At 42.7% G+C, this 27,994-nt stretch overlaps 3 protein-coding genes across 4 annotated transcripts in view; 2 read left to right on the top strand and 1 right to left on the bottom strand.

The window, feature by feature from the left end:
* CFAP73 (cilia and flagella associated protein 73) overlaps positions 1–3,696 on the top strand; it is a 33,783-nt gene extending 30,087 nt beyond the window's left edge. Inside the window, exon 7 of the mRNA XM_088443494.1 lies at positions 6–3,696. Within this exon, the coding sequence (XP_088299620.1) occupies positions 6–86 (81 nt within the window). The 3' untranslated portion in view covers positions 87–3,696. The remainder of the gene's footprint in view (positions 1–5) is intronic.
* Positions 3,697–3,753: 57 nt separating this feature from the next.
* On the bottom strand, positions 3,754–18,996 carry DDX54 (DEAD-box helicase 54). Its single transcript, XM_088443491.1, has 20 exons — positions 18,632–18,996; positions 16,833–16,947; positions 16,499–16,569; positions 16,226–16,414; positions 16,056–16,105; positions 15,662–15,703; positions 15,457–15,552; positions 15,238–15,359; positions 15,056–15,117; positions 14,833–14,964; positions 14,398–14,608; positions 13,831–13,965; positions 13,520–13,747; positions 12,416–12,489; positions 11,497–11,685; positions 11,270–11,412; positions 10,744–10,851; positions 10,536–10,640; positions 6,065–6,159; positions 3,754–4,442 (listed from the first exon to the last, which is right to left on the bottom strand). Exons 1-20 carry the CDS (start codon positions 18,749–18,751, stop codon positions 4,189–4,191), a joined length of 2,541 nt encoding a protein of 846 aa, XP_088299617.1. The 5' UTR covers positions 18,752–18,996; the 3' UTR covers positions 3,754–4,188.
* Positions 18,886–27,542, top strand: RITA1 (RBPJ interacting and tubulin associated 1). Of its 2 annotated transcripts, none has more exons than XM_088443493.1 (3): positions 18,886–19,174; positions 22,323–22,634; positions 24,933–27,542. In XM_088443493.1, exons 2-3 carry the CDS (start codon positions 22,357–22,359, stop codon positions 25,357–25,359), a joined length of 705 nt encoding a protein of 234 aa, XP_088299619.1. In that variant the 5' UTR covers positions 18,886–19,174; positions 22,323–22,356; the 3' UTR covers positions 25,360–27,542. The 2 variants fall into 2 exon arrangements, with proteins under 2 accessions (XP_088299619.1, XP_088299618.1); XM_088443492.1 differs by lacking the exon at positions 18,886–19,174 and adding an exon at positions 20,629–20,894.
* The last annotated feature ends 452 nt before the right edge of the window (positions 27,543–27,994 follow it).

Below are 27,994 nucleotides of genomic sequence, written 5' to 3'. Positions count from 1 at the left end.
TTTAGATTAAGGTCTGCTTTATGGATCTGGATGCCATATACAAGGATCTGACTCCACAGACTCCAATTGTGTCCATCACTAACTAACCTTTGACACTGCCCACGCACCTTCAAGGGAATACCAGTGAGCACAGTTTCTGCACCAAAGTTACAAGGTCATTGTGGCGCTTATTGACATGCTCCATCTTTGTGTTTTCCTTAATATACTATGTACGAGATGTGGCTATTAATTAACGAGACTGTATTTAAAAAAAAAAAAAAAAACATACTGCATGAGTTAAAAGGGGGTGGGGGAACATTAATCTTGAACTATCCCAAAACAGTTTTGCAAGTTTCACCCCTCTCACACAGATAGTTTGCTGTCACACAGCTGTAGGGAAGTTGAGTTTTTCCTGTGTGTCGTAAAAATGCTTGGGTTCAAAAGTAGAGCAACGTGTTAACTTAACATTTTTAGTTAAATTGAACAAAACACCCTCCAAATCTTTCTGTATGGGAACCGAGGCTTACGGGGCAGATTGTATGTCACGTGCAAGTGTGTTTGAGTCGCACGAAAGATTGTGTTGTGAGGATGATGAAGTTGATGAACGTCCCGGAAGGCCTTGTGCGTCAAAAACAAACTAAAATGTGGAACAAAATTGAGAAAACTGTACAAATTGACCGTCAGACTCTAAATGATAGCAGAAATGATAAACATCGACAAAGAAACGGTTAGGCAAGTTTGGCATCAAGATCTTAACATGACAACAGTTTGTGCCATGAAGAAACATGGATCTTCCAGTACGATCCTGAGACCATGCACTGGAAAATACCATCTTCACCAAGATTGAAGAAAGCATGTCAAAGCAAATTCAAAGCCATGATAATTGTTTTCTTTAATATCAAGGGTGTTATTTTGGAAGATTGGGTACTAGAAGGCTCAATAGTGACTCAACATTCCTACACAAATGTAATATCAACTTTGCGGTAAAGAATCAGAAGAGGCCAGAGTGGTGGAAAAATGGTTTCATCCTCAATCAGAACAACGCACCAGCCCACACAGCTCTCTGTGAAGCAGTTTTTGGCCGTGAAACAGATTGCAGTGCTAGAACACCCTCCATACTGCCAGACCTAGCACGTGTGACTTCTTTCTTTTCCCTGAAGTCAAATCTGTACTCAAGGGAACCCGTTTTGCATGAGTTACAGCCGACAGATGAGGATACAGCACGGCTTTGACCAATGGAAAATAAGAATGCAGCGGTGTGTGGATGCAGAAGGGGAGTACATTGAAGGGAAACAGAGTTAAAATATACTGTATAATTAATCAAGTTATAGCACTAGTCTTGTTATTTTATAGCCATACCTCGTATAATGTACCAGTCAACAGTGGTGCGTGATATTATACTCTAATATACTGAAACCCTTTCCAATAAAGTGTTGAAGTGACACATTTTTAAGCAGATATGTTGGCACGGCTGTCAATGCAGACAATTTAAGGGTAACATTATATGTTGCGAAAAACCTAGCTGTGACTTTGTTTTGGTTAGTTTAAATGTCTAATAGTATTGCCTCTACAAAAACAATTTACTGATATTCATGAAAGTGCAGTATGGAGTTGCTACCTAATTAGAATTTTATTTCTTTAACTTTAGATAATTTTGTAGGATAAAAAAAAAAAAAAAAAAAGTATAAATGTAAAGTTGGTGGCTCAATGGTTGGCTTGCTGCCTCACAGCACTGAGGTCTTGGATTTGATTCCTACCAAGGCCCTTTCTGTATGCAGTTTGTATGTTCTACCCTGTTTGCATGGGTTTTCTTGCACAAACATACTGGTAGGTTAATTGGTTTTTAACAAAAAAATTAACGTGCATTTACCTAAAGAAATATCAAGTCAATTCCGGCACTGGAAAGGATGAAGGATTAAACTTTGATGTTACACCTAAAAATAAATCATAAAATATATACATTTTTTATACCTATTTTTAAAATGTATTTACATTTCTCGTTATTATTGTCTGTACTAGTGAAAACATTTTTATATATTTTACATTTGTTTATGCATGACATGCATTATACCATCCATAAAATTCTTTAGATGTTACATTTGTTTATGCATGACATGTATTATGCCATCCATAAAATTAATTCTTTAGATGTTTTGTATTCATTTTTCAGCCCACATTTAACGAGTGAGTAAAAAGTTGTTTTTTTTGTAAAAAGCTGTAAATGACTTATTGAACAGTCTCAACATACTTACTAGCTCTCCTTTTGGTGCATAACGGATCAGTTCAGTCAGTGTTGTTGTCTTTTTTTTAATCACAGACACAAAATATAACATCAAGGTTCAATTCTTCACCCTTCCTAACGCTGAGGAATTATTTTTTACAGTTCTAACTTGCGGGGTTTGGTTGGGAAACCCCTAATTCTCCTTAGGCTGCAGTTATAGGGTACCCTTGGTGCACCCACATAGATTGTAAACTCCACTGGGGCAGGGATTGATGACCAAATATTTTCTGTAAAGCGCGGTGGAATAAATATGCACTATACAATAACTGTTAATAAATAATTTTATGTGGGCATGTCCTGTGATAAGTAAATTTTGGGCACAGATGTGGCATAATGTTGGCCATCAATTGTTCAATTATTTACCTCTCTTACCTGAATGGGATATCATTGGCATCTTACCTGAAGGTACAAGGGTTGTTCAGGGAGCAAGGAAATTGTTATTAGTTATATATGCTGTAGTCAAAAAGTGTAACCGGCAGATGTGGATACAACCCACCCCTCCGCCATTCTCACTATTTTTAGAAAAGCTCTTTCATGTTCTGATAATTTATTGGCTGGAGGCCTCCCTGCAAAAAAGAGAAATTCAATGAACACTTCTTTGAGACGTGGGAGAGCTACATTAACACCCTTACTTAGGGAGCAACTATGGAAGTTTCTGGGGTACAGTGTGGTATGAGACCCCTGTATGTACTCAGGACCCCCCAATTTACTTTTCCACTGCTTACACCTCCGATTGACAATGACTAGTGGCCTTCTTCTAATTGGCATTGGTTCATAGCTTTGGTTTTGGATCCAGATCTATCTCCTCTTACAACTGTTTTAGGTACAGCTACACATATTCACTTTCTTGTTCTGTATTTATACTATGTGATATGCCACTTGTTTACAATGTACTCTTCATTTGTAGTTTCAGTCATCAATAAAGAAAAATTTATTTGTTTTCAAAAAGTTTTTTTTCCCCTCTTTTCAAACTTGCATAAACCACAAGTGAGTGATGCAGAATAGAAATGCTCTAGCGCCACCTACTGCCACAAATGTGAAAAAAAAAATAAAAAAATCCAAATGGTAAAAAATTTAAATGGGGTAGCTCTTTGCTAAAGCCTTGTAATATAAGGATATATTACAAAACAGATTGAAGTTACATTATACTGAAAAAACTACCTTCTATAAAAATTCAGCTATAATATGTGTCATTTATTCCAGATTCAGGAGACAGACTGAGAAGTTTAAGTAAAACACAATTTCCTTTGAAATGCCAAAGTCACCCATATGCAAAGCATAGGCAGGACCAATTCCGCAATATTCTAGTAGAATACAAATAAAGTTGCTCCTCTTACCACTCCAGTACATTTGCCAGTTTGCACGCTGCTGGCCAGTCCACTCGCAGTATTAATCGTGTTAGTGGAGAGTAATGTGCACGTATACTGTAGGTCATGTTTGCCTCACCAAGTGCTGAAATGCATTGCTGTATGAATATTGTATGCTAAACTTAGTAAATTGAACAAATATATTTAATAAAGTTCATATATATCATCAAAATAGTGATCTTTGCTTTGTAATCCAGTCTCAATACCATGTGTCCCAAAACAGAGTAGGGAGAAGAATCTATATAGCATAGTACAAGGTCTCAGGGTGCAGCTTCCATCTTTTAGAGGCACAGTGATGAAGCAACTAAAAGGGAGTTATATGGAAGTCATAGCCTTCTTGCAATACTTGTGTGGGTGAAGTTGAGGTAATACTCAATTCCTGTTCAAGATACCTGGCTTTGATATCGGCTTCTATATGTAGCACATATAATTGTAGATGATGAACAGTTAATGGATAATCACAGTACAGAGCACTGCGTTCCCCTGTACACAGCAAGGCATCCCATCCAGAGTGAGCTGGTGCAATTGTGGCAAATACTACAGCAGCTTATCCACCGGCCACTATCTTTTCTTCATCTTTCCTTTCTTAAATCCACTGCTCTTACCCCTGCCGAAAGCAGATTTCTTCATCTCATGTACCCTCTGCCTTGTTTTGTTCTTTAATTTCTTCAAACCACCTTTCTGTAAGAATAGCTGTTTTTCCTTTGCTTTCCTCTGTTTAAGGATCTGCTGCTTGCTGCGCAGCTCAGAGCGGGGCTTGCGAGTGGGTCCAGTGGTCTCAGGGCGAGGTATTCCCCGAGAGCCGCTGCGTCCGCCTGTCAGGGAGCAGAGGAGATTGGATCATTAGCATTATAGATTTTTTTTTTTTCTTTGGCATGTTAATAACCCATTGGGCAGATCATTTCCTGCTTTACATCCAATTCTCCGAGCCACCCCAGGGCATCGCCATAATGAGAAAAGTGAAATGTCACTTTTCTCATTATGGCAATGCCCTGGGGTGGCTTGGCTGCGCCGATTTTAGGGGTGTCCTGCGCTCTGGATTTGAACCCTAATATGTTAGGGACCTATCTTAAAGAGGTTACCTGGATATGGTGGGTAGGCCCATAACCTTGGCCATGATTATGCTAAAAACCTCTATTGATTGTAAAATTTTATTGCATAATGTATTTATATATATATAATCAGTAATTTGGAGTTGTGCACCTGTGATTTGTCTGTTCCTGTGTCTGATGATTAAAGGCAACAAGGCAAACATTAAAGCACCGCTTCTCCCCAACACTGTGGTTCAAAACAGCCAGTGTAAGTTACTAACCATGCTGGCACCCTTACCCCGACGCATCATTCACCCAACATTGATGCAGCCTGATCTGTAGCTTTGCTGCTATAGTATACTGCAGACAGAGGAAGGCCTGCACTTTTATCAGAAATAATAACTGGACTAATTATATTGGATAGTTTTCTGCCTGGACATTGTTTCTTGCTTTGGTAATTTATACATGGCACTCACACTGTTCACTGGTGAGCATACTGGACTATCTAGCTAACACAGGGCCTGATTCAGATTTGGGATTAGAGTGAGAAACAGCACGTAACTGATCATCTTGGTGAAACCATGCTGCACTGCAGGTGGGGCAGATGTAAAATGTGCAGAGAGATTTAGACTTGGGAGTAGTGTGTCCAAACAGACATCTAAACTGCAGTGTAAAAATAAAGCTGTGCAGTATTTACGGGCTACATGCAAAAGCAGCCAGAATTTACCCTACATGCAAAATAAAATTTATGTATTTACACCCCTTGCATTGCAACATGGTTTGCCCAGGTTCACCGTTACGTGCTATCTCTCTATTCCCAAAGCTGAATCAGGCCCAGAGTCTGTATTCCAGTCACTGCCCCCACAAGGTCACAGTTGGAACTACAATAGTTGTTTCCAATCATTACCACATTTACGGTCACCGATATGACCATGCAACACAGAAGTGTGCCCACTAAGAAGAGCAAAATAAATAAAATGTTCCAGTCTATTAAGAGTACTGATCCCATTCACATGTATGGCCATGAATTATAATGCAAGCAGTACCGCCAAACAATTAATAAAGAAATTGCCCTACATTTTAATTTACTGATCACTGTGACATGCTGCATAACTGGACTTCAGTCATCATGGAAGAGGAGAGTACGCATCACAGTACTGCTGACTGACAGACCTCAAAACACATTTCAAAAAGTGTCAAGTTATAGACAGAATTGGGCAAGAGAGCATCATGGATCAGGGTAGCAGTCCCGCACAAACCTAGGAACCAATGTCATTATTTAAATTACAAGAAAATTCACTACACTTGGGGCATTTTCATAATGTGAAAAAATTAATTATAAACCACTATTCTGTGAAAGGGTATGTCTCCACAGACATTCATGTTATACCATTCACATTACATACCTCTCCCTTTTCTATTTGGCCTTCCTGGCTGACTTTCTTCCTCTTGTTCCGAGTCCTGATCATCTATTTTATATTTTTTCTTCCAGTCCTCATATCTAGATAGAGTGAAGGAGTAAAGACAGACTCTTGTATGTTCCTAGCCCACTGATGCTTAGGAGTAAAGCTTCTGCAAGGTGTCACAGAAACACTGCATGACAGACCACTGGCAGAGAAAAGGAGACTTATGTCTTACCTGTTAAGTCTTTTTCTTTGACTCCATAGGAGCACAGGGATGACTCTGGGTATAGCCTGGAGAGGAGATGCTGGGCACCAAATGGTTCAAGAAATTTACCTACAAGCCCAGGTTCCTCACCAGTTTAGTTTGCAGGAGGAGAAGTAAGGCCATACATGCCATGGAAAGTACAGCCGGACCGGTCACCAAGAAAACACCCCTCAGCAGACAGGTGCGTAAGGACGGGCACCCTGTGCCCCCTATGGAGTCGAAGAAAAAGACATAACAGGTAAGACTTAAGTCTCCTTTTCTTCTTCCTCCACTAGGAGGCATAGGGATGACTCTAGGACATCCTAAAGCTATCCCCTATGGGTGGGGACACTCCTGAGCTGCAGGGCATAGAACGCCCGAAGGTGGCGTCAGAGGACGCAAAAGTATCAAATGCATAAAACCTGACGAAGGTATGAGCAGATGACCATGTGGAAGCTTTACAGAGCTGTTCAGCAGAAGCAGCACAGCGTGCTGCCCAAGAAGTCCCCACTGACAGGGTGGAATAGGCAGTCACCATGGCAGGGGGTAGGAAGGTTCACAAAGGATTGAAGCATGGCAAATGGTAACGTGAAGCCAGCAGACCAAGATCTGCTTAGTAGCCAGGCAGCCACTCATATGAAAATCATATAAGACAACAGAGTCCGACTTGCGACATAAAGCCAGAGAGCCCTCACCACATCCAACGACGCCACCAGCTGAGATGGATCCATAGTCTGAAATGCAGGAACTATGTCTTGATTAATATGGAAGCGGGATACCATCTTGGGAAGGTATCCCTGGCGAGTCCTCAATACAGCCCTGTCCAAAGGGAACACAAGAAATGGGGAGCGACACAGGAGGGTGCTCAAATCAGATACCCTCCGGGCTGACGCAATGGCTAATAGAAACAGTGTTCCACATAAGCAAACGCAATTCCACTATCTGTAAACGGTTCAAATGGAGCCAACTGGAGAGCTCGAAAAATCCCAGAGAGCCGTAGGAGAAACAAATGGTGGCTGAACACGGAGAACCCCCAGAAAAAGTTTGCACTTCCGGCAGCAGAGCTATCTGGCTTTGAAAAGGACAGACAAGCCGAAACCTGGACCTTCAAAGATGAGAGCCGAAGGCCCAATCCAGACCTGACTGCAGAAAAGAAAGGATACAGGAAAGGTGGAAAGACCTGGGGTTTAAAACCCTAGTTGAACGCCCCCAAAAATAGGTACGTCAAACCCTGTGATAAATACGTGCCGATGAAGGCTTCCTAGTCTGCAGCATGGGCCGAAAAACCCTCCTGGAGAGTTGTTCTGTTCGGACGTCACAAGAGCCACACCGTCAAAGAGAGATGGGCAAGATCCGGATGGAGGCAGGGGCCCTGAGACAGAAGGTCCAGCCATAGTGGAAGACGCAGAAGGGCATCTATGGAGAGGCCCAGCAGATCTGCATACCACACCTACCAGGGCCAATCCAGAGCCACCAGGATTAGAGTGCCTCCTTCCAGTTTGAACTTGCGAAGGACCAGAGGAATCAATGAGAGGGAAGATATAAATCAGAGGGGAGGTCCAAGGAACCGCTAGTGCATCTACCAGGAGAGCTTCCGGATCCCTGGTGCGGGAACAATAACTCGTAAGCTGATGATAGTAGCGATACGCCATCATGTCGATGTCCGGAAGGCCCCAGCAACGGACTAATAGCTGGAAGACATCTGGATGTAAGGCCCACTTGCCTGCATGGACGTCTAGACAACCTAGGAAGTCTGCTTCCCAATTCTGAATGCCCGGGATGAAGACTGCGGACAGTGCTGGAAGATGCCGCTCCGCCCTGCGAAGAACTCTGACAACCTCTTGCATGAAGACAGAGTGCCGCCCTGGTGATTTATGTAAACCACCGCGGTAGCATTGTCCGACTGTATATTCACTGGGTGTCCCCGAAGGAAGTGCTGTGCCTGACACAGAGCACTGTACACGGCACAAAGTTCCAGGATGTTGATGGAAAGCTGGCTCTTTAGGATGCGTCCAATGGCTCTGAAAGGTTGGCTGACAAATTACAGCTCCCCCACCCCTGAGGGCTTGGAGAGGGGGGAGGGGGGTCCTTTGTCCAGATGAGAATGCTGGAGCCACCATAGAGGGAGGGACGTACCTCCTGGGGAAGAATTAGAGTCTGTGCCTTGAGGTTTGGGCGTGACTTGATCCAGTGCTTCAAAAATGATTCTCTGGAGAGGCCGGCAGAGAAACTGACCATACTCCACCATGTCCTCAGAATTTGCATGCACGAGTGAATGGACACTCGACGCTGACTGAGAAAGGTGCGAATTCTGGCTTGTAATGACAAGAGCTTATCCAGAGGGGTAAAGACTCCAACAATGCTCCATGGTGGAGCATTTCCTGGGATGGATTTCTTCTAATTGATTATCCATCCGTGTGACTGAAGCTCTACAGTCAGATGGATGTGATCTCTGAGATCTGCTGGAGATTGTGCCAAGAGAAGCAAGTCGCCCAAATACGGTACAATTCTGACGCCCCTGCGTCGCAGATGTGCTGCCATGACCTTTGTGAACAAACGAGGGGCTGAGGACAGACCAACGGGTAACGTTGAAATTGGTAGTGGTTGGTTTGGATCGTAAACCTGAGAAAATGCTGGTAAAAGGCTTATATAGACATATGCAAATAAGCATCCTGTATATCCAACGATGCCATAAAGTCTCCCGGATCCAATGCTAGAATGAAGAACCGAAGGGACTCCATGAAGGAAGAAATTTGTTTAGGTGTTTCAAATTAATAATGCCAAATAAAATTAAATAAAATACGGAGGGACTATCATGACCTGGCTCTGGGGATCTTCAGGTCAGAGGCCTCCAGTCCAGGGGGCTGGGAGTCGAGGGTACTAGGTGGGGAGGCAGCAGGAAAACACTAGAGGGTGTTGGTAGTGACTGCAGTAGGACACAGGAAACACGGAGGAGTATCTGAAGTGAATACAACTGAAGAGTGTCACATTGTATACTATTCTCTGAGTATCATTGAGGAATGTCACTGGAGGTTGTATGCAAGTCTTCCTCATCAGCTAGATCCGGATGTTGGCGAGACCTGACCAAAGGCGCAGAGTCTAACTTACTGGGAGGTCTTCGCCAGTGACCCTCCAATTGGGATATGGGCTTTGCTGCACCCAGTAAGCAGGTCACCGACCCTTGGTCAGGTCCCGGGAACTAGCTAAAAGACTGAGGACAATAACTATGAAAGACACTGAAGTTAGGACGTTGAAGGTTATCACTGAAGATCAGTGTGCAGTTATGACTGAAGTAAAGTCTGAAGTATCCAGCACTGGAGTTTAATATACTAGGACTCAGTACACGGATAATGTAATGAAGTATACACCGATGAAATAGACGCAGGATAGCGTCGGAGTAGAACACTAGGAATCAGCACCAGGAAGTTGTATTAAAGTATCCACTGATGAACCAGACGCAGGACATCGTCGGAGTAACATTAGAGAATCTTCTTTGGGAATAACACAGGAGTAAACACTAGAGAGTATCACTGGGAATAATCACTGGTAGACACAGCGTGGAGCCTGGAATGGTGCTTAGCAACAAGCAGCTCCTAGGTGTAGTGAAGAGTTGTGCAGGCAACTTCTTGCTTCCTGGAGTCCTGCTTTATACCCTAAAGGTAGCTGTCCAAGGCTACCATTGGATAAGGATCCTATCAGGTCATACAGACAATATGGTTGCGCCCATGACCACCCCCGCGGGAACTCCGATATGGAGAATTGCATGGAAGTCACCTGGGCCCAGGGGAGAATACTCAGTGTGTCACACAAATCTCATGTGTCCACTTGTTTATAGTGGTCATCTATTTAGGTATAATTACTGCATATTACTATTATCAATACCTTTGGCCAAATGTAATAGGGTGAGAGTTTAGAAAATGTAAAAGTTCTCTCACACTTTTTAAACTCAGCCAATGTAATAGAGTCCAAGAACAAAGCAACAGACTGTTTTTCAGACAAAAAAAAAAAAAAAAAAACATCTTCAAAATGGAAAAAATATCTGGATAAAAAAACTTGACCAATGTGAGAGTTTACTGCTAAACTCTCACATTTTCTAAACTCTCACCCTATTACATTTGGTCCCTCATATTTTAACAAATAGCATTTCTAGAGTGAAATATCAAACCATCTCTCCTAGGCTTTTGATAAGTAGATGTTCCTCAGGTGAAAATGCTCAAGACAAAAGGATACATATTTTTCTTATAGGAGCTGCTAATGAGCCGACCGCTCTCTGTCCTTATTTTCTTCTTATCCTGATTTCCTCCTGCTCCAACAAACTTCTTTTTCTTACGATCCCTAAAAATTAAGAGATTATAATATCCCTATAAACACAGAGGAATATATGTAAAGAAAATATTGTTGAGTTCCAATTGTCCATGTCCCTCCACCATAAACTCACCATTTCATGACGTGCTTCGTCTTGGAGAGATCCTCAGTCTGGTCTCCCAGCAGGTCCAGCACTGCCCCTGCTGCTGCCTGCTCAAAACTGCTACCTGCAATGCTCAGCCTGTGAATTAAAGATATTATTATTGGTTATATTATGTATCAAACTGACTGAAGATGACATAGTTTAGGATAGGCCTTAGCAGTCAGTAGATCGGTCACCCTGCATATTATAACTGCTGAAACTATCTGAAGACCTTTCCTATATTGAAAATGGATGGTTTGTTACTGTATTATTTCATGACCTATCCGGCTGTTTTGTATGTCTGTATTCTTTTTTGGAAAAATGAAGAGATACCGAATTTTATAATAATATAAATATATATATATATATATATATATATACCGATGTCAAGAAGCCCAAATTTATCCGCTACTCTGAATGTATCCTTCCTTTACTTTTTAGCACTGAATAGTATTCCCTCATCTAATTTATTAGAATGTCTAATGTTCATAGCATGCCTTCCCTCATGCTGTCTTACCCCCTTTCACTGTCAAAGTCCTTAGGTCTGTATGGGATATAAAAATCTGGATCCTGAGTAGCTCCTCCTTTCTTCTTCTTCCTGAATTCAGCCTGGTCTCTGTCTGTTCTCTTCCTCTTTCCAAGTACTTGTGAGAAGACTCCCTGATAACAGGATAAATGGAACCTCGGAATCAGCACTTCTGGTAAATATGGGCATATAGCAGGTATTCAAGGTATGTGGGTTACCTCCATGTTATCTTCCGCTTCGTCTTGGCAGGACAGGAGATCGGATTTTGCACTAGATTGAACCACGCTACTGGCTTTGTCGTCCTGCAATCTCTGGAACTTTGTTATTAGGTTACAATCACGATTCCGTTTGGCTCGCATGACTTCACTTGCAGGGGTCTTGTTAGTGGCATTAATTTCAAATATGGTCTGGGTAAGGAAAACAATAGTTAATCTCACCTATAGAAACAAAAGGACATTAAATGGGATGACAAAGTTTTTGGATGCTAAAGTGTCACATTGCCTTCTTATGCTGATTTTGTTCATCTTCAGCTTTAAAGAACCCTATCTCCATTATACTGGGACAACTGGGATGGTACAGTTGCCACTGCAGGGTATTCAGATTGCCATCAACCCTTCATAACCCAGGGGTGTGAGACAGGGCCTCGGAGAGAGGAGCGGAAATGCTTGTATTTGTGACCCAAACCCCCCCTTCTCGTACATGGCAAAAAGCCCTGTGCTATTCAGCCTGGGGCTAGTTTCTCACTATAGCAGGACGACAACACACTTGTGGTCTACTTGTTATAAGGGAAACCTGCCTGGGCTGTCTAGCACTGGACATGATTGAGGAGTTGGAGACAGCCCATCTGTGCAGTAAACAAAAACAGCGCGGATTAGCAGATAGCTGTTCAGACCACATCTGTTATTCAGTGTAAAGCAGTTCACACAGCAACCTCATATTTACAAAGGATCAAACCACACTGTTAGCCACGGAATTGCATGTAAAAAAAAATCATCAATGGCTTGGTGTTAAACATTAACAATATGCATGGAGAAATTGAACTACGTTGGCTATGTGAGGGCAGCAGGTTCATCAGTGTTACATCTGCAGGTTTCACAGAAGAGACCTCATACACCATGCAGGTGTAACATTACTTACAGCTTTAGATTTGTAAGATTTAATGCTGTCCACAAACTTCAGCCTCTGCATTTCTTCTCCACCAAGACGAAACCCTGAGAAGGAACAAGTATATCAGGGAAAATGCTATGTTTTTTGGTTATCAAGCCAAATCTAGAACACAGGCTAACTTAATGGGGGTTACGCACAAGCCATAGGAGGCAGGGAATTTCTTAGGGAGAAGAAAATACATTTAGGAGTTAGATCTTGGTCCCAACACATAACCTCCCTATCAGCAGCGAATCACAAATCTACCAATAGCATTGGCTCTCATTAGAGAGCCAATGCGTCAAAAGAATAAAACAAACAATGAGGAACAGTCAGATAGGCATAGACAAACTCTTCTGTAACACTAGGGTCACCTCAAGGATAATTAAGCTCAGGAAGATAGGAGAACGATGAGGCATGCTTCCCAAAATCTACAATAAATAGTATGCACAAACATCTATATGGTGATATTGCCAATAGCCAGCTCCAAGCAAAACACTGTATATTCACACAAGGCACAGTGGTTAGCATTGCCTCACAGCACTTAATGCCATAAATTGAGCTCCAACCCTGGAACCATCAGTGTGGAATTTATGTATTCTCCCAGTGTTTGCATGGGTTTCTCCAGGTACTCAGTTTTCCTTCCACAAACTAAAACTGTACTAATTAATTGGTTTCTGATGAAGTTACTCCTAAAAGTATGACCTTATTCTAGGAGGTATCAGCGGCCAAAAACAACTGCATAAGAAGCAGCTAAAGAAAGAGATCAAATGACTCTTAAATGGATCTCTCACAGTCAGCTTCCAGTGACAACCAAAGGAAATATCTGGAACAAACTAGAGATTAACCACATGAGAGAGAGGGAGGTAAAAGACTAAGGGAGAGGATCCCAGGGTCAGATCTGAAGCCTGCAGTAGTGACAATAGTGCCTCTTGTCTCACAATAAGCACTGTAGCTATATCTGAACATTAAAATGTTTATCAAATATGCAAAGACGAGGCAAATCCCAGGACCACAAGCTCTTGTGCTGGAGATTGAAATATAGCATTTTAAGAATGAGTAAAGCATTAGCTCAAAGAGAGAGCTAGTAATACTCACAGAAGTGAGGATGTACTCCTAGAAGGCTAAAATTGGTATCTCTAACTCGTTTTATGGACTCAGGAGCCGGTGCTGGTCTTGATTTGCAGTATTGTTTGTAAGCATTCTCAGCCACTCGGTGCAGGTTTTGCAGCTCCAGGGATCTCTCCCGGTCTGTGATCAGTAAAGCATCTTCGTCATCAATCAAACTCTGAGGTACTCGTCCCAGAACTCCATCTGTTTCTGGATCTGTACAAAGGTGACAAAGCAGATAATGAGCTCTGCCTCCTGTATCCTTCCTCCAACTACCACAACTAGAATCATCTCTCTACCTGTACTTGTCTGTGGATCTCCGGCCAGTTTCAGGGGCCTCCCAAGGAACAAGTGCAGATCGTACACGTAGGGTGTTTCATCTGGAGCTACAAGAGAATAAGCTGTACCACTCCGACCAGCTCTTGCCACACGACCTGAATTGTGGAAATTGTGAAAAGGTCAAAATGCAGTAAAAAAAAATAATAAATATATATATATATATATATATATATATATATATATATATATTAGGGATGTGCAGGCTCGGATAGGTTCGAGTTTGCACGTGGAGTTCGGATTTTTCCCTCCAAAAAAACGGAACTCAGAACGAGGCAAAACGTCATCTTACATGGACGAACATCATCATTCCTGGACAAAAGACCAGGAATGATGATGTTCGTCCATGTAAGATGACGTTTTGCCTCGTTCTGAGTTCCGTTTTTTTGGAGGGAAAAATCCGAACTCCACGTGCAAACTCGAACCTATCCGAGCCTGCACATCCCTAATATATATATATATATATATCTCTCAAAAACAAAACAAGGTAAAACTGAGAAAATTCTGCACCAGAAACCTTGGAGTCTTACCTACGCGATGCAGGAAAAGCTTGGATTTGGGAGGGAAGCTATAGTTGATGACATTGTCCAACATAGGTATATCAATACCACGAGCAGCAACATCAGTGACCAGAAGTGCACGTACTTTTCCATGCAGAAACAGGCCCAGGTTTATTTTCCTAGCGGTTTGATCCAGAGCACTGTATATATGAGAACAGGGGATACCCTGCATGTCTAGCAACTTGATGGAAAGAATAAAAACAACTTTAGATAAGACAGAGAACAGCTTCAGGAGAATACACTGCTTAAAATGAAAGAAGTTAGAAAATAGTTCCATCTCATCTATCTGATCAGGCAGCTGTGTCAGTAGAACCATTTAAAGCAACAACATTTTAATAAAGGAGACACTTATTTTGAAAGCCAACAGCGATACTTCGCATTTCATAACCTTGAGCCCATTCTCACCTCTTTTAGATATTCTGCATGGTGTTTGGTGGCCACAAAGATGACAGTTTGTTCCTGAGGCTTCACAATGCAGCGCAGGAGATGGAGGAGGACAGCAGGTTTATCCTCTGCCCGCACGTGGAAAAACGATAGCTAATATGGGAGACAGTATAGTTAGCAGTGCCCTGTCTGGCATAGATATAGGGCATTCCCTCCTTACTCCACTGATCATTACAAGACTTACCTTCAACTGGTCACTTAGCTTTGAGTCAACATCTAAACGGACGAGCACAGGCTCAGTGAGACCTGCATTGACAAAGAAATAAAAACACAAAAAGTAAGACACAATGATATGTAAGTGGCCTAATAGTGTTCATAGTGCAATAACGCAATTTCAGCTACAGCTTGTTCTCCTCGGCACCTCACCTGCCCGTGCAAACTCCAACAGCATCTTGGGAAGGGTGGCGGAAAAAAGTAAGGTCTGACGAGTTTCTGGAAGACGAGCGAGAATTTCTTGCAGCTGCTCAGCGAAGCCCATCTCAAACAACCTATGCAGTGAGGATGGAGGAGGCAGTGAGCAGATTTTAAAGCTCACCATCAGTGTGGGTCATTGGTGGTGGAATACATGCACCAAAAATTACAGACCTGTCGGCTTCGTCAAAAACGACATATTCAACACTACGCAGCTTAAGGTTCATCTCAACTGCTACATGCATCAGACGACCAGGGGTGGCAATGATTCTGCAGGGACACAGGACAATGTACGAATAGTATGTGAAAAGATAAAAATCAAATAGGTTGATAAAATTATGCAGCCACAAGTTTAAAGAGAAGGAACAAAAATACTCACATATCAGGATTTTCATGCAGAGCAGCAAACTGATCTTCCATCCTACAGTGAATAAAATAAAAATTAGTTTGGAGAGAAACTCCTGCAATAATAAAGGCCACTATCTAACAGTGAACCTTTTGTTGAAATATAAAATAGTACATAAGGCGCAGATTTATTAGTCATTGCAACACTGGTCGTATGGACACCAAAAAAACATATAGGTCTTTATTGCTGTAAGGAGTATTTATAATTTTATACTTCATCATTACTGTTAATCTATGTTCAATATCCTTATAAAAGTAGAAGATAAAAGATATGGCAATATTTGTGTTTTTAAATTAAAAGGAGAACAACACTTAAAAGATTGCATCCTACAAATGATCTATAAATACAATGAAGGTCAGCTATTTACCTGTCTCCACCCAAGATAAGAGCGGTCTTCAAACCAGTAAATTTTCCAAGCTAGGAGAAGACAGTCATCATTATACATACACAATGGAACAATGTCACAATACAACATCAACTTCAGGAGAGACAAGAAAGCCAACAAAAGACCAACAGAGTTGTGACTGGGTTCGGTACCTCTTTAGTGAATTTGAGTGTCTGCAGTGAAAGTTCTCTGGTAGGTGACAAAATGAGCCCACGTACTCCAGTTTGTGCACTGTGAGCCTTCAGCTTTTCAAACATGGGGATGAGGAAACAAGCAGTCTTACCGCTGCCAGTTCTAGCCATAGCTACCACATCTTTGCCATCCAGAATGACAGGGATTACCTAATGAAGATGGGATGTTACATGTAAGATCCACTGGCACAATAGACAAAGATTCCAATTGTGGAAGGATTGTGACAGCCTCACCTTTCTCTGAATGGGAGTTGGTACTTTGTAACCTTTCTTCATCACTCCTTTATAGACAGGATAACTAAGACCTGGAAAGTTTAGAACAACAAATGATGCATGTGTGCCAAAGAGTCACAAACTGATCTATTTTAAACAATTTATGTTTGAATAGGGCAGTAACTCCTATTGACATGACAAACCAAAGATTGTGATACCTCAACAAGTATCCTGTACATGAGCATATACTGTAGCACTGTAGACCTTTAATGACGGTATAATTGAGGGCTGGACTACCTTTTAGTTTTGTGTTCATGAGGGCATAGGTGTTTCATCCTCTATACACATCACATACCCATTGACTGGAATCCCCCAGACTTCTTTTTCTTCTTGTTCTGTGCTCGGACCAACTGTCTGGTGTCCAGTTCTGTGTCTGAGCCTCCATCAGCGGTTGGAAATGATGGCAGATGCTCCAGGGAGAAGAAACACAATATTAATTTACAGATCAAGGCTTACAGGAAGGCTATGAGATGTCCAAACCTCAATGCAATAAATAAAAATATATTTTAAAATTACTGGAAAAAGTCCACAACATTCTATATGCAATAACATGGAAGGTCTGCAGTTTTTTCAGGACAGGATTTATAGCAGCGTATTTTCAACTAGTGTGATGTGAGTGGTTGTCAAGTGTGCCGCGGCGGTCAGCTCAGTGCACTTCTAGTGTGTTTTATTTCTGTGGAGGCCAACGTACAGATGCACCCACGTTCATTGTGGCTGATCACGGCACAAACCCGTGAATCGCGCTATGCGCCACGCTACGGCGCGTCCCTGATCACGGGAGTGCGTCTCCATTCAAGCCTATGGGGACACAAAAGCGCGTCCCTGATCGCGGGAGTGCGTCTCCCGTTATATCTTATGGAGACGCGAATGCACGTCTCTGATCGCGGGAGTCAGTCTAGCAGCACGCATATCGCGATTTGCTGTGCTATGGACAACAATGTAGCTGGGCAGATCTGTAGTGTGTTTTATTCCTGTGGAGGCCAATAAGTTTGTATATTTTTATACGGGAGCTAATGTTTATGTTTTTTCATTGGTCACGCACACCGCATAGCGGCCCTCATTCATAGGTGGTCGCAAGAAGCGATCGCTCTCTCTGCATGAGGGTGGCAGCTTATTTTTTTTAGTGTGGCCTCCTGGTCGCTAGCTAAGCTGTGGGTTACCACCCACAGCTTAGCGACCGACCAGGGTGATGGTCAAGACCATCGCGACCATTGGGGCTTGCGACGAGACCGAGGTTGGGTCTCGGCAACCGCAAGCCCCAGGGAGCTTCCTGCTCTGATCGAGCATGAAGCTCCCACTGACATCACTGCTGATGTCACTGCGGCCGTCAGGAACGTCTCCGTTTGTGTAGCCACCCCCCCCGCCTGCAAAACAGGCCGAGCTGTTGATCAACATCGACAGCTGGCCCTTTTGTAGAGAGCTCCGGAGCGAGAGAGTTTCTCTCTCGCTCCAGGGCTTGCACACGCAGTGCGGCCACTGCGCATGCGCAGGACCACAACATCGACCCGGTTGCGAGCACGCAGCGCTTGCGACCGGGTCTGAATGAGGTCCAGTGTGCCTTGGCAATTTTAAAATCTTGTGTAGTGTGTCTCGAGTTGAAAATCACTGGTTTATAGGAAGGCCATGACTTTGGGTGACAGAATATACTGCATTTACCATCTTTTATTTTTAAAACTCCAGAAAGTGTCTGCAGCGCACTACTAAAACAGCAGGTTACCAGAAAATTAAACGTATTATGTGTTATTCATATGTTCAACTAATGGCTGGCCTCAGTCTAATGGTCTAAAACATGGATGAAAGGTAGACGCACATAAAGGACACCAGGGGTAACATCCTCGAGTCTTAACAGTGACATTTCTTTTAGAATAGGAAAGATAGGCCATTTGATGACCTTTAAGTTTTGCCGACATTCTTGTAAGAAATGTGTCCTGGTATATAGTAGCCAGTGATGCTGTAATGCATCGCAGCCCCGGGTTAGCGATGTGATGAGAGAGACTGCAGCACTCCTGTGGGGGACACATAATATGGGCCCTTCCCCTGGCGGCCAGGAGACCAGACTGAGAACCGCATCAACCCCGGCTCATCGCCTCTCACCACTTCATCCTGCCCCGGGACCCCGGCGCTGACATCAAACTCCCCGGTGTCGCTGTCATCGCCCTCTCTGTCTTTCCGCGGTCTCCGTGTCCGAGATCCCTTGCGCTTCTTCTGGGCCATGGTTGCTGTCAGTCCGGCGGAATACACTGGGAGATCTTCCGTGACAGCGGCCCCGGTCTTAGCCCCCTCTTCCCGGCTTACTCAGAGTCTCAGACCCCACACACGTGTTCCCTGCACAGCCGGACGTGGCGTCAGCACGTACTTCCTGGATTGTACCAAGGTGCTGGCCAGGGCGGGGATGGGGAGATGCTGCAGCAGTTGTCCCTCTCACGCTCTCTCTGCTGCCGCCTCCTCTCCCCCGCTGCCCGTTGCCGGCAACTCACAGCAATGACAGAGCACCGGGAGGGAGCAGAGCCCGGCCTGGCGCAGGCGGGGGAGAGTTGCGGTGTCTATTGAACAATTGGATGTTCCCAAGTTGCGGTTGTTTGTAGCATTGCTGCTGCTGCTATGGGAGCCCGGGTTACAGCTGGAGGCGATACGGGGGTGAGTACGGACACTCCTGCAGCTCCTGCTATTAGTTATTTATATGGCGCTAGGATACCATTGGGAACAACATGCACAGTAATAAGACCAGACAGGCAGTGGTGACATCTCATACAGGGTACCCTAACGTGATTTGTCATACAGGGCTGTAGCTAGGGTAGTGCGACCAGTGCCATGGCACCGAGCACCGCAGGGCAGGGGGCGCTGTTTGGGCCTGTCAATTTTCTGTTTATTATCATTCTCACTTGTAGCTTCCTCTTATTTCATCCCCAGCATTTCCTGGCCTCCCCTATCTCTTCCCTGGCCCTTCCCCATGAGGCCATGGCAATTTTTCGGGTGCGCGTCTTATGTCCCTATTTGGAAAATTGGGGGAAGGGGGACGCCAATGCTCTCTCTGGCACAGGGCATCAAAAAGTCTAGTTACGGCTCTGTTGTCATATATTGGGGTTGTTTTTGTTGGAAACGTTCAATGAAGCTTCACATTGCTTATTTTACCTTACACTATAGATACTTGTAAGCTAATATAGTGTTGTTTTACTTACCGCAATACCTGTAAGTGATAGGCTCCAGTTGTATCTGTCCCATGGTGTGCGTATATGACCTGGCAGAAATGGTACCCAAACATTTCATATATGTGCTTTGTGCAAACCTAAAATATTGATACAGGTGATTTTTGCTATCATTGGTCTAAACTTTAAAGTGATTCTTTATTAGGATCATGGAAGGGGCTTCTATTTGTTGGAAGGAGTGCACTCCTGCGCTGCCTCCCTCCAGCATCTGACAGGTAGGATTGAGCAAGTGGACAATAGGACCTGCTGGAGCTCAGTCAGACAGGCTTGACCTCTGACGTGTTCCTGCACTCCCTGGCGTTTCATGAGGACTCAGTCTGCCATCGATAGCAGAGAACCATTGGATCGCTGCCATCGATGGCAAAACCATCAGCCATTGATAGTTAACCATTGATGGTTCCTAAATATTGATGGCCGGTGGCCATCCCCAATGAGGACGGACAGGCTTTGGAGACTCACAGACTAGAGCCATATAGCTGGACCGAAAGTATACTATACCGCCACCGTTCTAGTACAGGACATCACCCCTATCATCAACTGGTGCAGAGGTTCCCAAACTCTGCCATTACAGTCCAGATTTTTAAGGATATCCATGCTTGAGCACAGGTGACTTAATTAGCACCTCAGTCAATTTGATTTAACCATCTGGATTCAAGCATGGATATCCTTAAAACCTGGACTGTAACAGTTGGGAACTTCTGCCAGGGCCGCCAAGAGAGGGGAGGGAGCAGGTACTAATTGCCCGGGCTTGGTGCCCGCTCCTCTTACCTGTCAGCAGCAGCAGCATCCTCTTCCTCCAGCCCAACAGCTGCTGCTGTGTGTTGGGCTGCAGTGGGGCCAGATAGGCTGGATTTAGCCCTGGCTGAGGGGCTCATGGCACCTCCTGTTCATCGCGCAGTGCCGCTTCAAATACTTCCAGTGATTAGGCCACGCCCCTGAAAGGTATTGGGCCTGGCCCAGCTCTATATGAGCGTTACCTCTGCACTGGTGTATTCAGTCACTACCACACCCAGTGCACAACAAGGCCCATCAACACCAGGCTCCAGGCTGCCTAGATGTGTAATTTGCATATCACTGTTACACCTGAAATATGGTAGTGTTCGTGGTATCCCTGTGGACCCTATGGACCTCGAAGAAAAGGAGTTCTCTAGGTAAGTCTACCATAACTCTTATTTTCTCTTTAAAAAGTTAAATAATTAGTTAAATAGCTCAATAATGGGTTAAATAATGTGGGGCATGTATGTAGAGGGGTTCGATGGGAAATGGGTTTTGCAACTTGCCGATGTGAGCTAATTTTTTTTTAAAAAATTTCAACTTTTTAAAACCTGTATAAAAGCACTGAAAAATTACTTTACAGACATTTTTTCTGTACACCAAAATACTGAGAAGACTTTAATTTGCTAAAAAAATAACACTTGTTGCAAATAATTTTTCCTCAATTAACAGGAAATGCAAAAATCTTCATTTATAACTCACCTTTTAAAAACCTCCATTACTTTCCTTATGGCCATTATCAGCCTATATGGTCCTACTTATTTGCCACTTTTTGGGGGTCCAGGATGATTTCTCTACTTTTTCATGCACTTGTGCCAGGTCGCTTACTGTAGAAGAGTTGCGCACCCTCAAAATGAGTCCCGCAAATCGTCATTTCTCGCTGTTGCGCGCATTGCCGCAATGTATGTTAGTTTTGTGATGAGAATTTTCTTGGTATTGACCCCTTAAGAGAGATTTGGGGTATTGCTTCAATAAAAATGTTTCCTCTGTCCAGGACCCTGAGCGTACAGTGTGTCCCAGGTTGCTAGCCTAATTGAGCAGCGTAACTTAAAAGGTTTAAGAGTTATAGGCCCTCATTCAGAGCCACTCGCTAGCGGCAGTACGCTCGTTCCGAGCGATGTTCGCACATCTGCGCATGCGTACGGTTTTTAGTACGCATGCGCGAATCAGTCAGTGTGGCCGAAAATCATTTGTACGCAATATAGCGAGTGCCTGCTATTTTGAGTGACAGAATGAGGCGTATGTGGGTGGTAACAGGGGAAGGTGCTTGAAAACGGGGAGTGGAGATCCGTTCGCAGGCGTGCTTAAAGGTCAAAACGGGCGTTTTATGGGTGTGCATAATTAATATAGCAGCGTCAATGACCACGTCACTTTGTTTTTTTTAACTCAGAACTGCTCGCAAAATAGCGGTTGAAAAAACCAACCACAAGAATAGCGAGCAGTTCATATCCTGTTCGATGTACTCGATTAATCGAATAAATAGCGGACATGACGTATGGTGCGAGCGGCCAGGGGGCGTTTTTAAGAAATAAACGAGCGTATGTTTTGCTCGCTCGTTCAGACTTAGAGGTGTGAACAGACTGCAATGTGCGAACAGATCATTTGCATAGCCACCCCTTGTTTTTGAATGAACGCAAATAGCGAACGGCTCTGAATGAGGGCCATAGTTCACACAATATAAATAAATGTCATATGTGGTGGAAACATTGCCGATGTTCTTGAATCTGAAGGTAAAATAAATTGTGTTCATAATGACATGGATGTTTTACATTTAGTTCTGATAACCTTATGTGAATCATTTGTAGATTCTGCTGGCCTGATGTTGTGATTGATATAGATATGTCTCTGGACCTCTCCATTACGGGGCATCGTACCTTATTTCCTCAAAAAAAGAGCAGAAGTGCCTACAGATTTAAAGCTGCCAGCTCCTTTGTCGATGAGACCCTTTTTAGCAGCTCTGGGGGGAAAGTAGATCCAGCTCTACAGTGGACCACAGGCACTTCTGGCCACGAACCCTGCTTGCAGACTCCAGAAGAGGACCAAGAGGCAAAGACAAGTATCACTAGCTGGACTAACCGCACACCAACAGGGACTCCACGGAAGAAAACCCAATATAGGTAAGAGTTGTCTCTGCGATACATAATTCAAGAGCATAATGGGAAAGGCAGAAGGCTGTCCTTTTGGCGCCCTATAGTTTCTACTTTTATATTTCTTTACTCTTGCGCCTTTGCCCAGAAAGTGCTTTTAATGTTGAGTATATGCGACCTAGTTTGATATTGTGTGTTAAATCTTAATAAAAATGTTAAAATACAAAATTGAAAGTATTAAAACACTGAGAAAGAAAAACATATCCCTGTTTTTTACCTAAATTGTGAGTGTGTAATGATAATACCATAGCAGCACAGATGGTGTAATGGTTAGCATTACTGCCTGAATATTCTCCCTGTGCTTGCATGGATTTCCTGCGGGTACACCAGGTGTTTTCTAGAATGCGGGTGGTAGCGTCAGGTGCATTTTTGAAGAATTTAAAAAAATGACTTTAGCGACTTAAATATATACAGGTTGAGTCTCCCATATCCAAAATGCTTGGGACCAGGGGTATTTTGGATAACGGAATATTCCGTATTTTGGAATATTTGCATATCATAATGAAATATCTTGGAAATGGGACCCCAATATACACACAGAATGCATTTATGTGTTATATACACCTTATACACACTGCCTGCAGGTCATTTTATACAATATTTTCAATAATTTTGTGGCTCAAGCAAAGTTTGTGTACATACATGAAATTCATTTTTGTTTCACATACACCTTATACACACAGCCTGAAGGTAATTTTATACAATATATTTAATAATTTGTGCCTTAGACAAAGTTTGTGTACATTGAACCATCAAAAATCAAAGGTTTCATTATCTCAGTCATGCCAAAATTATTCCGTATTTCGGAATATTCCGTATTTCGGAATATTCCGTATTTCGGAATATTTGGATATGGGAGACTCAACCTGTACTTGCACCCATTTTCATGTACCCCAAATTTGATGGGACAAGTTATTTTTTCCCAAAAAAAACCCTAAGTGCTATTCTTCACCCCTTCTTCTAAAGCCGCATTTATGCACCTGCCGCGGCTATTAAAAACCCCGACTACCTTCAGCAGCCCAAATCGGGGGTACCCATAGTGATCCCCCATGTCAGGACATCTTTAGGGGTGTGTCAGGAAGATTTCCCGAATTGAATGGACTTTTCGATACCTTTCCATCGGGTCTCGTTTTCGCCGGATCCTAATTGAATACTGGGATAAGCGGGCACGCGCCTGATACTTTATCCCAGTAAAAAACGTCAATGATGGCGAAAAGTCATATTGAATATGGCCCTAAACCTTAACATTCTTTATTTTAATATATTTTGAACAGCAACAAAAAATAAAATCCTTTGTACCTTCCTATGTTGTGGGTATATAAAATGATTTCTGTCTAGGGGACCACCTTTATCTGCACACTAAAGTGCCAGCCATACTTTCAGTACTTTTTATCACTGTGCCTTCTTTCACCTATCCTTCAAAACATCTTCTGTTTGAAGAAGTGTCGTTGATGGGGAACTTGATAAACACTGCTCCCACCACCATTTCTTCCTCCACCATCATGTTAGCACTGATGAACTTGGTGACTGACTTTCTCAGACCAAGGGGTCAATTTACAAAGGAGGCGAATTGCCGTATTAATGATGTGGAATTGCAGCCAATGACCCAGCAACTTGCAGCCTGATCTCACTCCCCGCACTTACTCGCAGATGTGACTGTCGCACCTAATTGAATTGGCCCCTATGAGATCAGGTTACATTGTCCTGGCAAAAACAGATTGTTCCTGTGAGATAGACACTTCTCTTTTGCAGTGGCATCCATATAAAAATGACTCTTCACTTCAGCTTCATGTTAAATACAGGAAAAGTCTGCGTGGGATTGCACATTTAATGGTAGCACCAATCAGTAGACTCTAAAGTCAACATTTACACATGATAGCTGGAGAAACATCTAATCCCTACATGATAATTTGCACTTCTAAACATTGGGAAGCAAAATTCTGCTGTAGAAAATATGAACTGTATTGGAAATAAGAAGTTTGTTCACTGTAGAAAGATTAGAGTCCAGTCAGTAGAAAACATTAATGTACTCTATTACGTTATTTGAGAACATTCCATCTGATTTCATCAAAAGGCTAGTAATATGACAAGAATAGACATTGGTAATACTGTTTTTCGAAAAAATCCTAACTTAGTTTAATTATTCATAATAAGTATTTTTGCTGTGTACCTCAAACACGGAAAAGTATTTAGGTCCCTTTTTGCAATTCAAATTTCCTGTGTATATTTGGGGTGTCTGTCTCTAATGCTGTGACCCACTTTGATCAGGGTGAAGAACCACTCTCCTTCCTATTGTGACGAGTCTCTGTTTGGGCCGAAGGTGGAGGACTGTGGTTGGGAAGCACCATGGGTAAAGAAAGAGGATACTATCAAAATCCGTCCCCTTCTGTGGAGCCCACCCCCAATAGTACGCCCACAGAGCACCAAGCCAAACGCCAAGCAACTTCCGCTCCGAGCTGTACATCCTCCTGATAACAGGACAAGTGCTCTGAGGGTGCATGAAAAAAAAGGGAACTTTTGGAAGCCTCCAGAAAGTGACTCTGGATCTGGTGGATGCCCGTCCTCGGCTGATCCGCTTGCCAGTGCAAAAGCTCACTGGAGCTCGCACAGAAGGGACACAGCGCGATCTTCAAATTATTCTGGAAGAGTGTCTGCGAGGAAAGGCTCAGGAACAGCAAAACCACCATGGAAATGACAGACACTCAGTAACATGACATGGGAAACAAAGGACATTTTGCATAGGGGCAAAGTTTTGGCTGTACAATTTTTAATTTCTGCATTTGATATGCCATTCTGCAAAACGCCATTTCATACTGTATTTGTTAATTCCTAAATTTTAGTCTATGAATAGAGGACTATAACAATTGAGTCTTTTTTTTTTTTTTTTTAATATGTGGATTGGGGTAAGGGTGTGAACACTTTAAGACAGATTGTGCCACTGAAACATGCAAAAGGTGGAACAGTTATTCAATTTTGTTTGTGCCTGTATAGCAAAGTTTAATGTTCTTAAAGCAAAGGAAATATTCTGAAAAGGACACATTTTTGTAGCTGTGTAGAAAAAGTGGTAATTCCGAAAGAACCAATCGCATTCTAGGTGTCATTTTATCTGATCTAGTTTAGAACACTTTGCATTTATAAATTGACAGTGTTTTGGCACCGGTTTGACAGTAGCCTAACATTATTATTATCATCCTTTATTTATATGGAACCACAAGGGTTCTGCAGCACCTTAACAAGTACATAAACAAATGAGCACACAAGTGCTTATTGACCGTACAAACAATGCAGGACAAGGACATGGTTTATAGACTTTACTGCATAACACTTAAATAAGCAGCAGGGCGACAGCAACCGTTAGTAATAAATTATAGTATAAGTAAAGGAAAGAGAAGCACATGAGGGAAGAGGGCCCTGCTTGTGAGAGCTTACATTCTAATGGGGATGGGCAGACACAGGGATGACATAGATTGGGTAGATAGTGAGGAACATTACTCTTCTGGGCTCCTTGTTCCTTCCACTATCTGACTTTCAGACTGTTCTTAGTTGTCTATTTTAGAACTACAAATGAATGCAATATAGCCACAATCTTATGTAGGGCTTGTTGAACATAAGGTTGTACTCCAACAATAGCCATTCTTTAGTGTACAGATGTGCTCTGAAGTTGCCATTACTAGTAAAGTCATGGCATAACCAGCAGTATCTACTACCATGCAGCTAACAAAGAAACTGTTTAATTAACCTCTCTGTACTGTACAAGTATAGTCACACTAAACTGATACAACTTCCATTTGCATCTGTCTGCACATAGGATAAGGGGAGAGGCTCTAGCCTGCACGCACTTTAGGATGTGCAGTCTAGAGCCCCTCCCCATACTTCAAAAGTGTGTATAAATACACATAATATAAAGTCTGAGATTATTTCAGTCTAGATTGGCACCCCTCCCCCACCTCCCTATATATGTTTTTAAACAGGGACCTAGTATTTGACTGCACCAGGTAACAGGCATAATCCAAAGTAAGTCCTATCTATACAGGGTACGATTCAATTAACGCGAAGTGAATAGCACTGGGAATGAGCTCCCGGAGCTATTTAATGCTACACGAAGTTAGGTCGGGAAAGGCTCGTTCTCGCACCTTAAACAGGGTGTTTAGGCGCGAGAACATGGCATTCTCCGACTAAACTGCCCGGCGCGATGCTGTTTTCCCAGCGCTAAGGGCAGAAAACAGCATTGCGCCTGGACTTTTGACGGATTTCTGCTCACATCCCAGGAGGGATGTGAGAAGACTCCTCAGTCGGGCTTAGCAGCGCAAATGAATTGAATAGCTCAGTGAGCTGATTCCCCGCGCTATTCACTTCCCGTTGAATAGAATCGTGCCCAAAGTGTCAGTTTATTTGGGGTGAGCGTTTGGGCGTGGGGCCCCCTGAGCTGTTCAGGGCATCAAATACTTCCAGTAGTCCAGTTTAGAAACCTGAAAGTGATTTCCTGTGAGTGTCTTGCACAAAACATCTAGAAGTGCCTTTCAATAAAGTGCTCTTGTGACAGTTATTACAGTGCCCTGCACAGCAATATGCATATGGGATTGTGTGTATATTGTGGTGATAATGTTTGCTTTGTGTTTAAATGCTGTTGTGTTCTAATATTGGTGCTTTTATAAAGCTCTGTGATTTCCTCTCAATGCAGCTCTTCATGTCCCCTAGCCATTGTCTGTATTACTTCACTCTTGGCAGCAGCCTAATGTGTGATTTTTGTTATCTACATTGTTTGATTGTCTAATATAAATTATCAGTAATTGTGACAATATTCATCAATATACATAGTGAGGAAGGTTAATAATTGTCTTAATGCTGTCAATAAAATAAAAATAAATCGCTTTTATTACCCAATGTCTGACAATGTCATCTGTTCTCATGTGATTGTGTCCAAAATCTGTCATGTATGTGGGTGGACCTGTTTCAAATCTGCAAATTAGCTAATTTTGTTCAGTTGTTACAGAGCACAATGAGGTGTTTCTAACATCAAATAAACTAAGCCTTGTTTAAACTTTTTTTTTTTTATCTACAAATTTGACTTCTAGTAACTAAATAGAAATAAATTTTTATTCTGTATGTATCTAATTTTTGAAGAAAAAAAAATTCCAATCAGGAAACAATGCGTCTGTCGAGTTTGTAACTAACACAATGCTAGTAGTACAATAATAGGTTCTCTAACAAGTTGAGGTAAATTCTCCTAACGCTTCTGCAATTCCTGGTTGGGGTCTGTGGGGCAGATGCAGGGTTGATCCCAAAATGGGAGTAGGTTCCTCTAAAGAGATGTCGGGATCTGCATTGGC

The sequence above is a fragment of the Taudactylus pleione genome, unplaced genomic scaffold, assembly GCF_031769625.1.
Source record: "Taudactylus pleione unplaced genomic scaffold, aTauple2 ptg000330l, whole genome shotgun sequence".
NCBI classification, from domain to species: Eukaryota; Metazoa; Chordata; class Amphibia; order Anura; family Myobatrachidae; genus Taudactylus; species Taudactylus pleione.
This window is presented reverse-complemented; position numbering and strand designations above follow the sequence as displayed.

Bases quoted from the DNA above. Each gene is read 5' to 3' on its own strand.
- DDX54 (XM_088443491.1), bottom strand. From the start codon at position 18,751: ATGGCCCAGAAGAAGCGCAAGGGATCTCGGACACGGAGACCGCGGAAA. The intron at 15,553-15,661 runs GTGAGTATTTTT...GTGTCCCTGCAG, and splicing joins CTGCATGAAAATCCTGATAT to AATCATTGCCACCCCTGGTC. The intron at 13,966-14,397 runs GTAAGACTCCAA...TCCACAATTCAG, and splicing joins GCTTTTCCTGCATCGCGTAG to GTCGTGTGGCAAGAGCTGGT.
- RITA1 (XM_088443492.1), top strand. From the start codon at position 20,710: ATGAGCGTTACCTCTGCACTGGTGTATTCAGTCACTACCACACCCAGT. The intron at 20,895-22,322 runs GTAAGTCTACCA...AATCATTTGTAG, and splicing joins GAAGAAAAGGAGTTCTCTAG to ATTCTGCTGGCCTGATGTTG. The intron at 22,635-24,932 runs GTAAGAGTTGTC...CACTTTGATCAG, and splicing joins CGGAAGAAAACCCAATATAG to GGTGAAGAACCACTCTCCTT.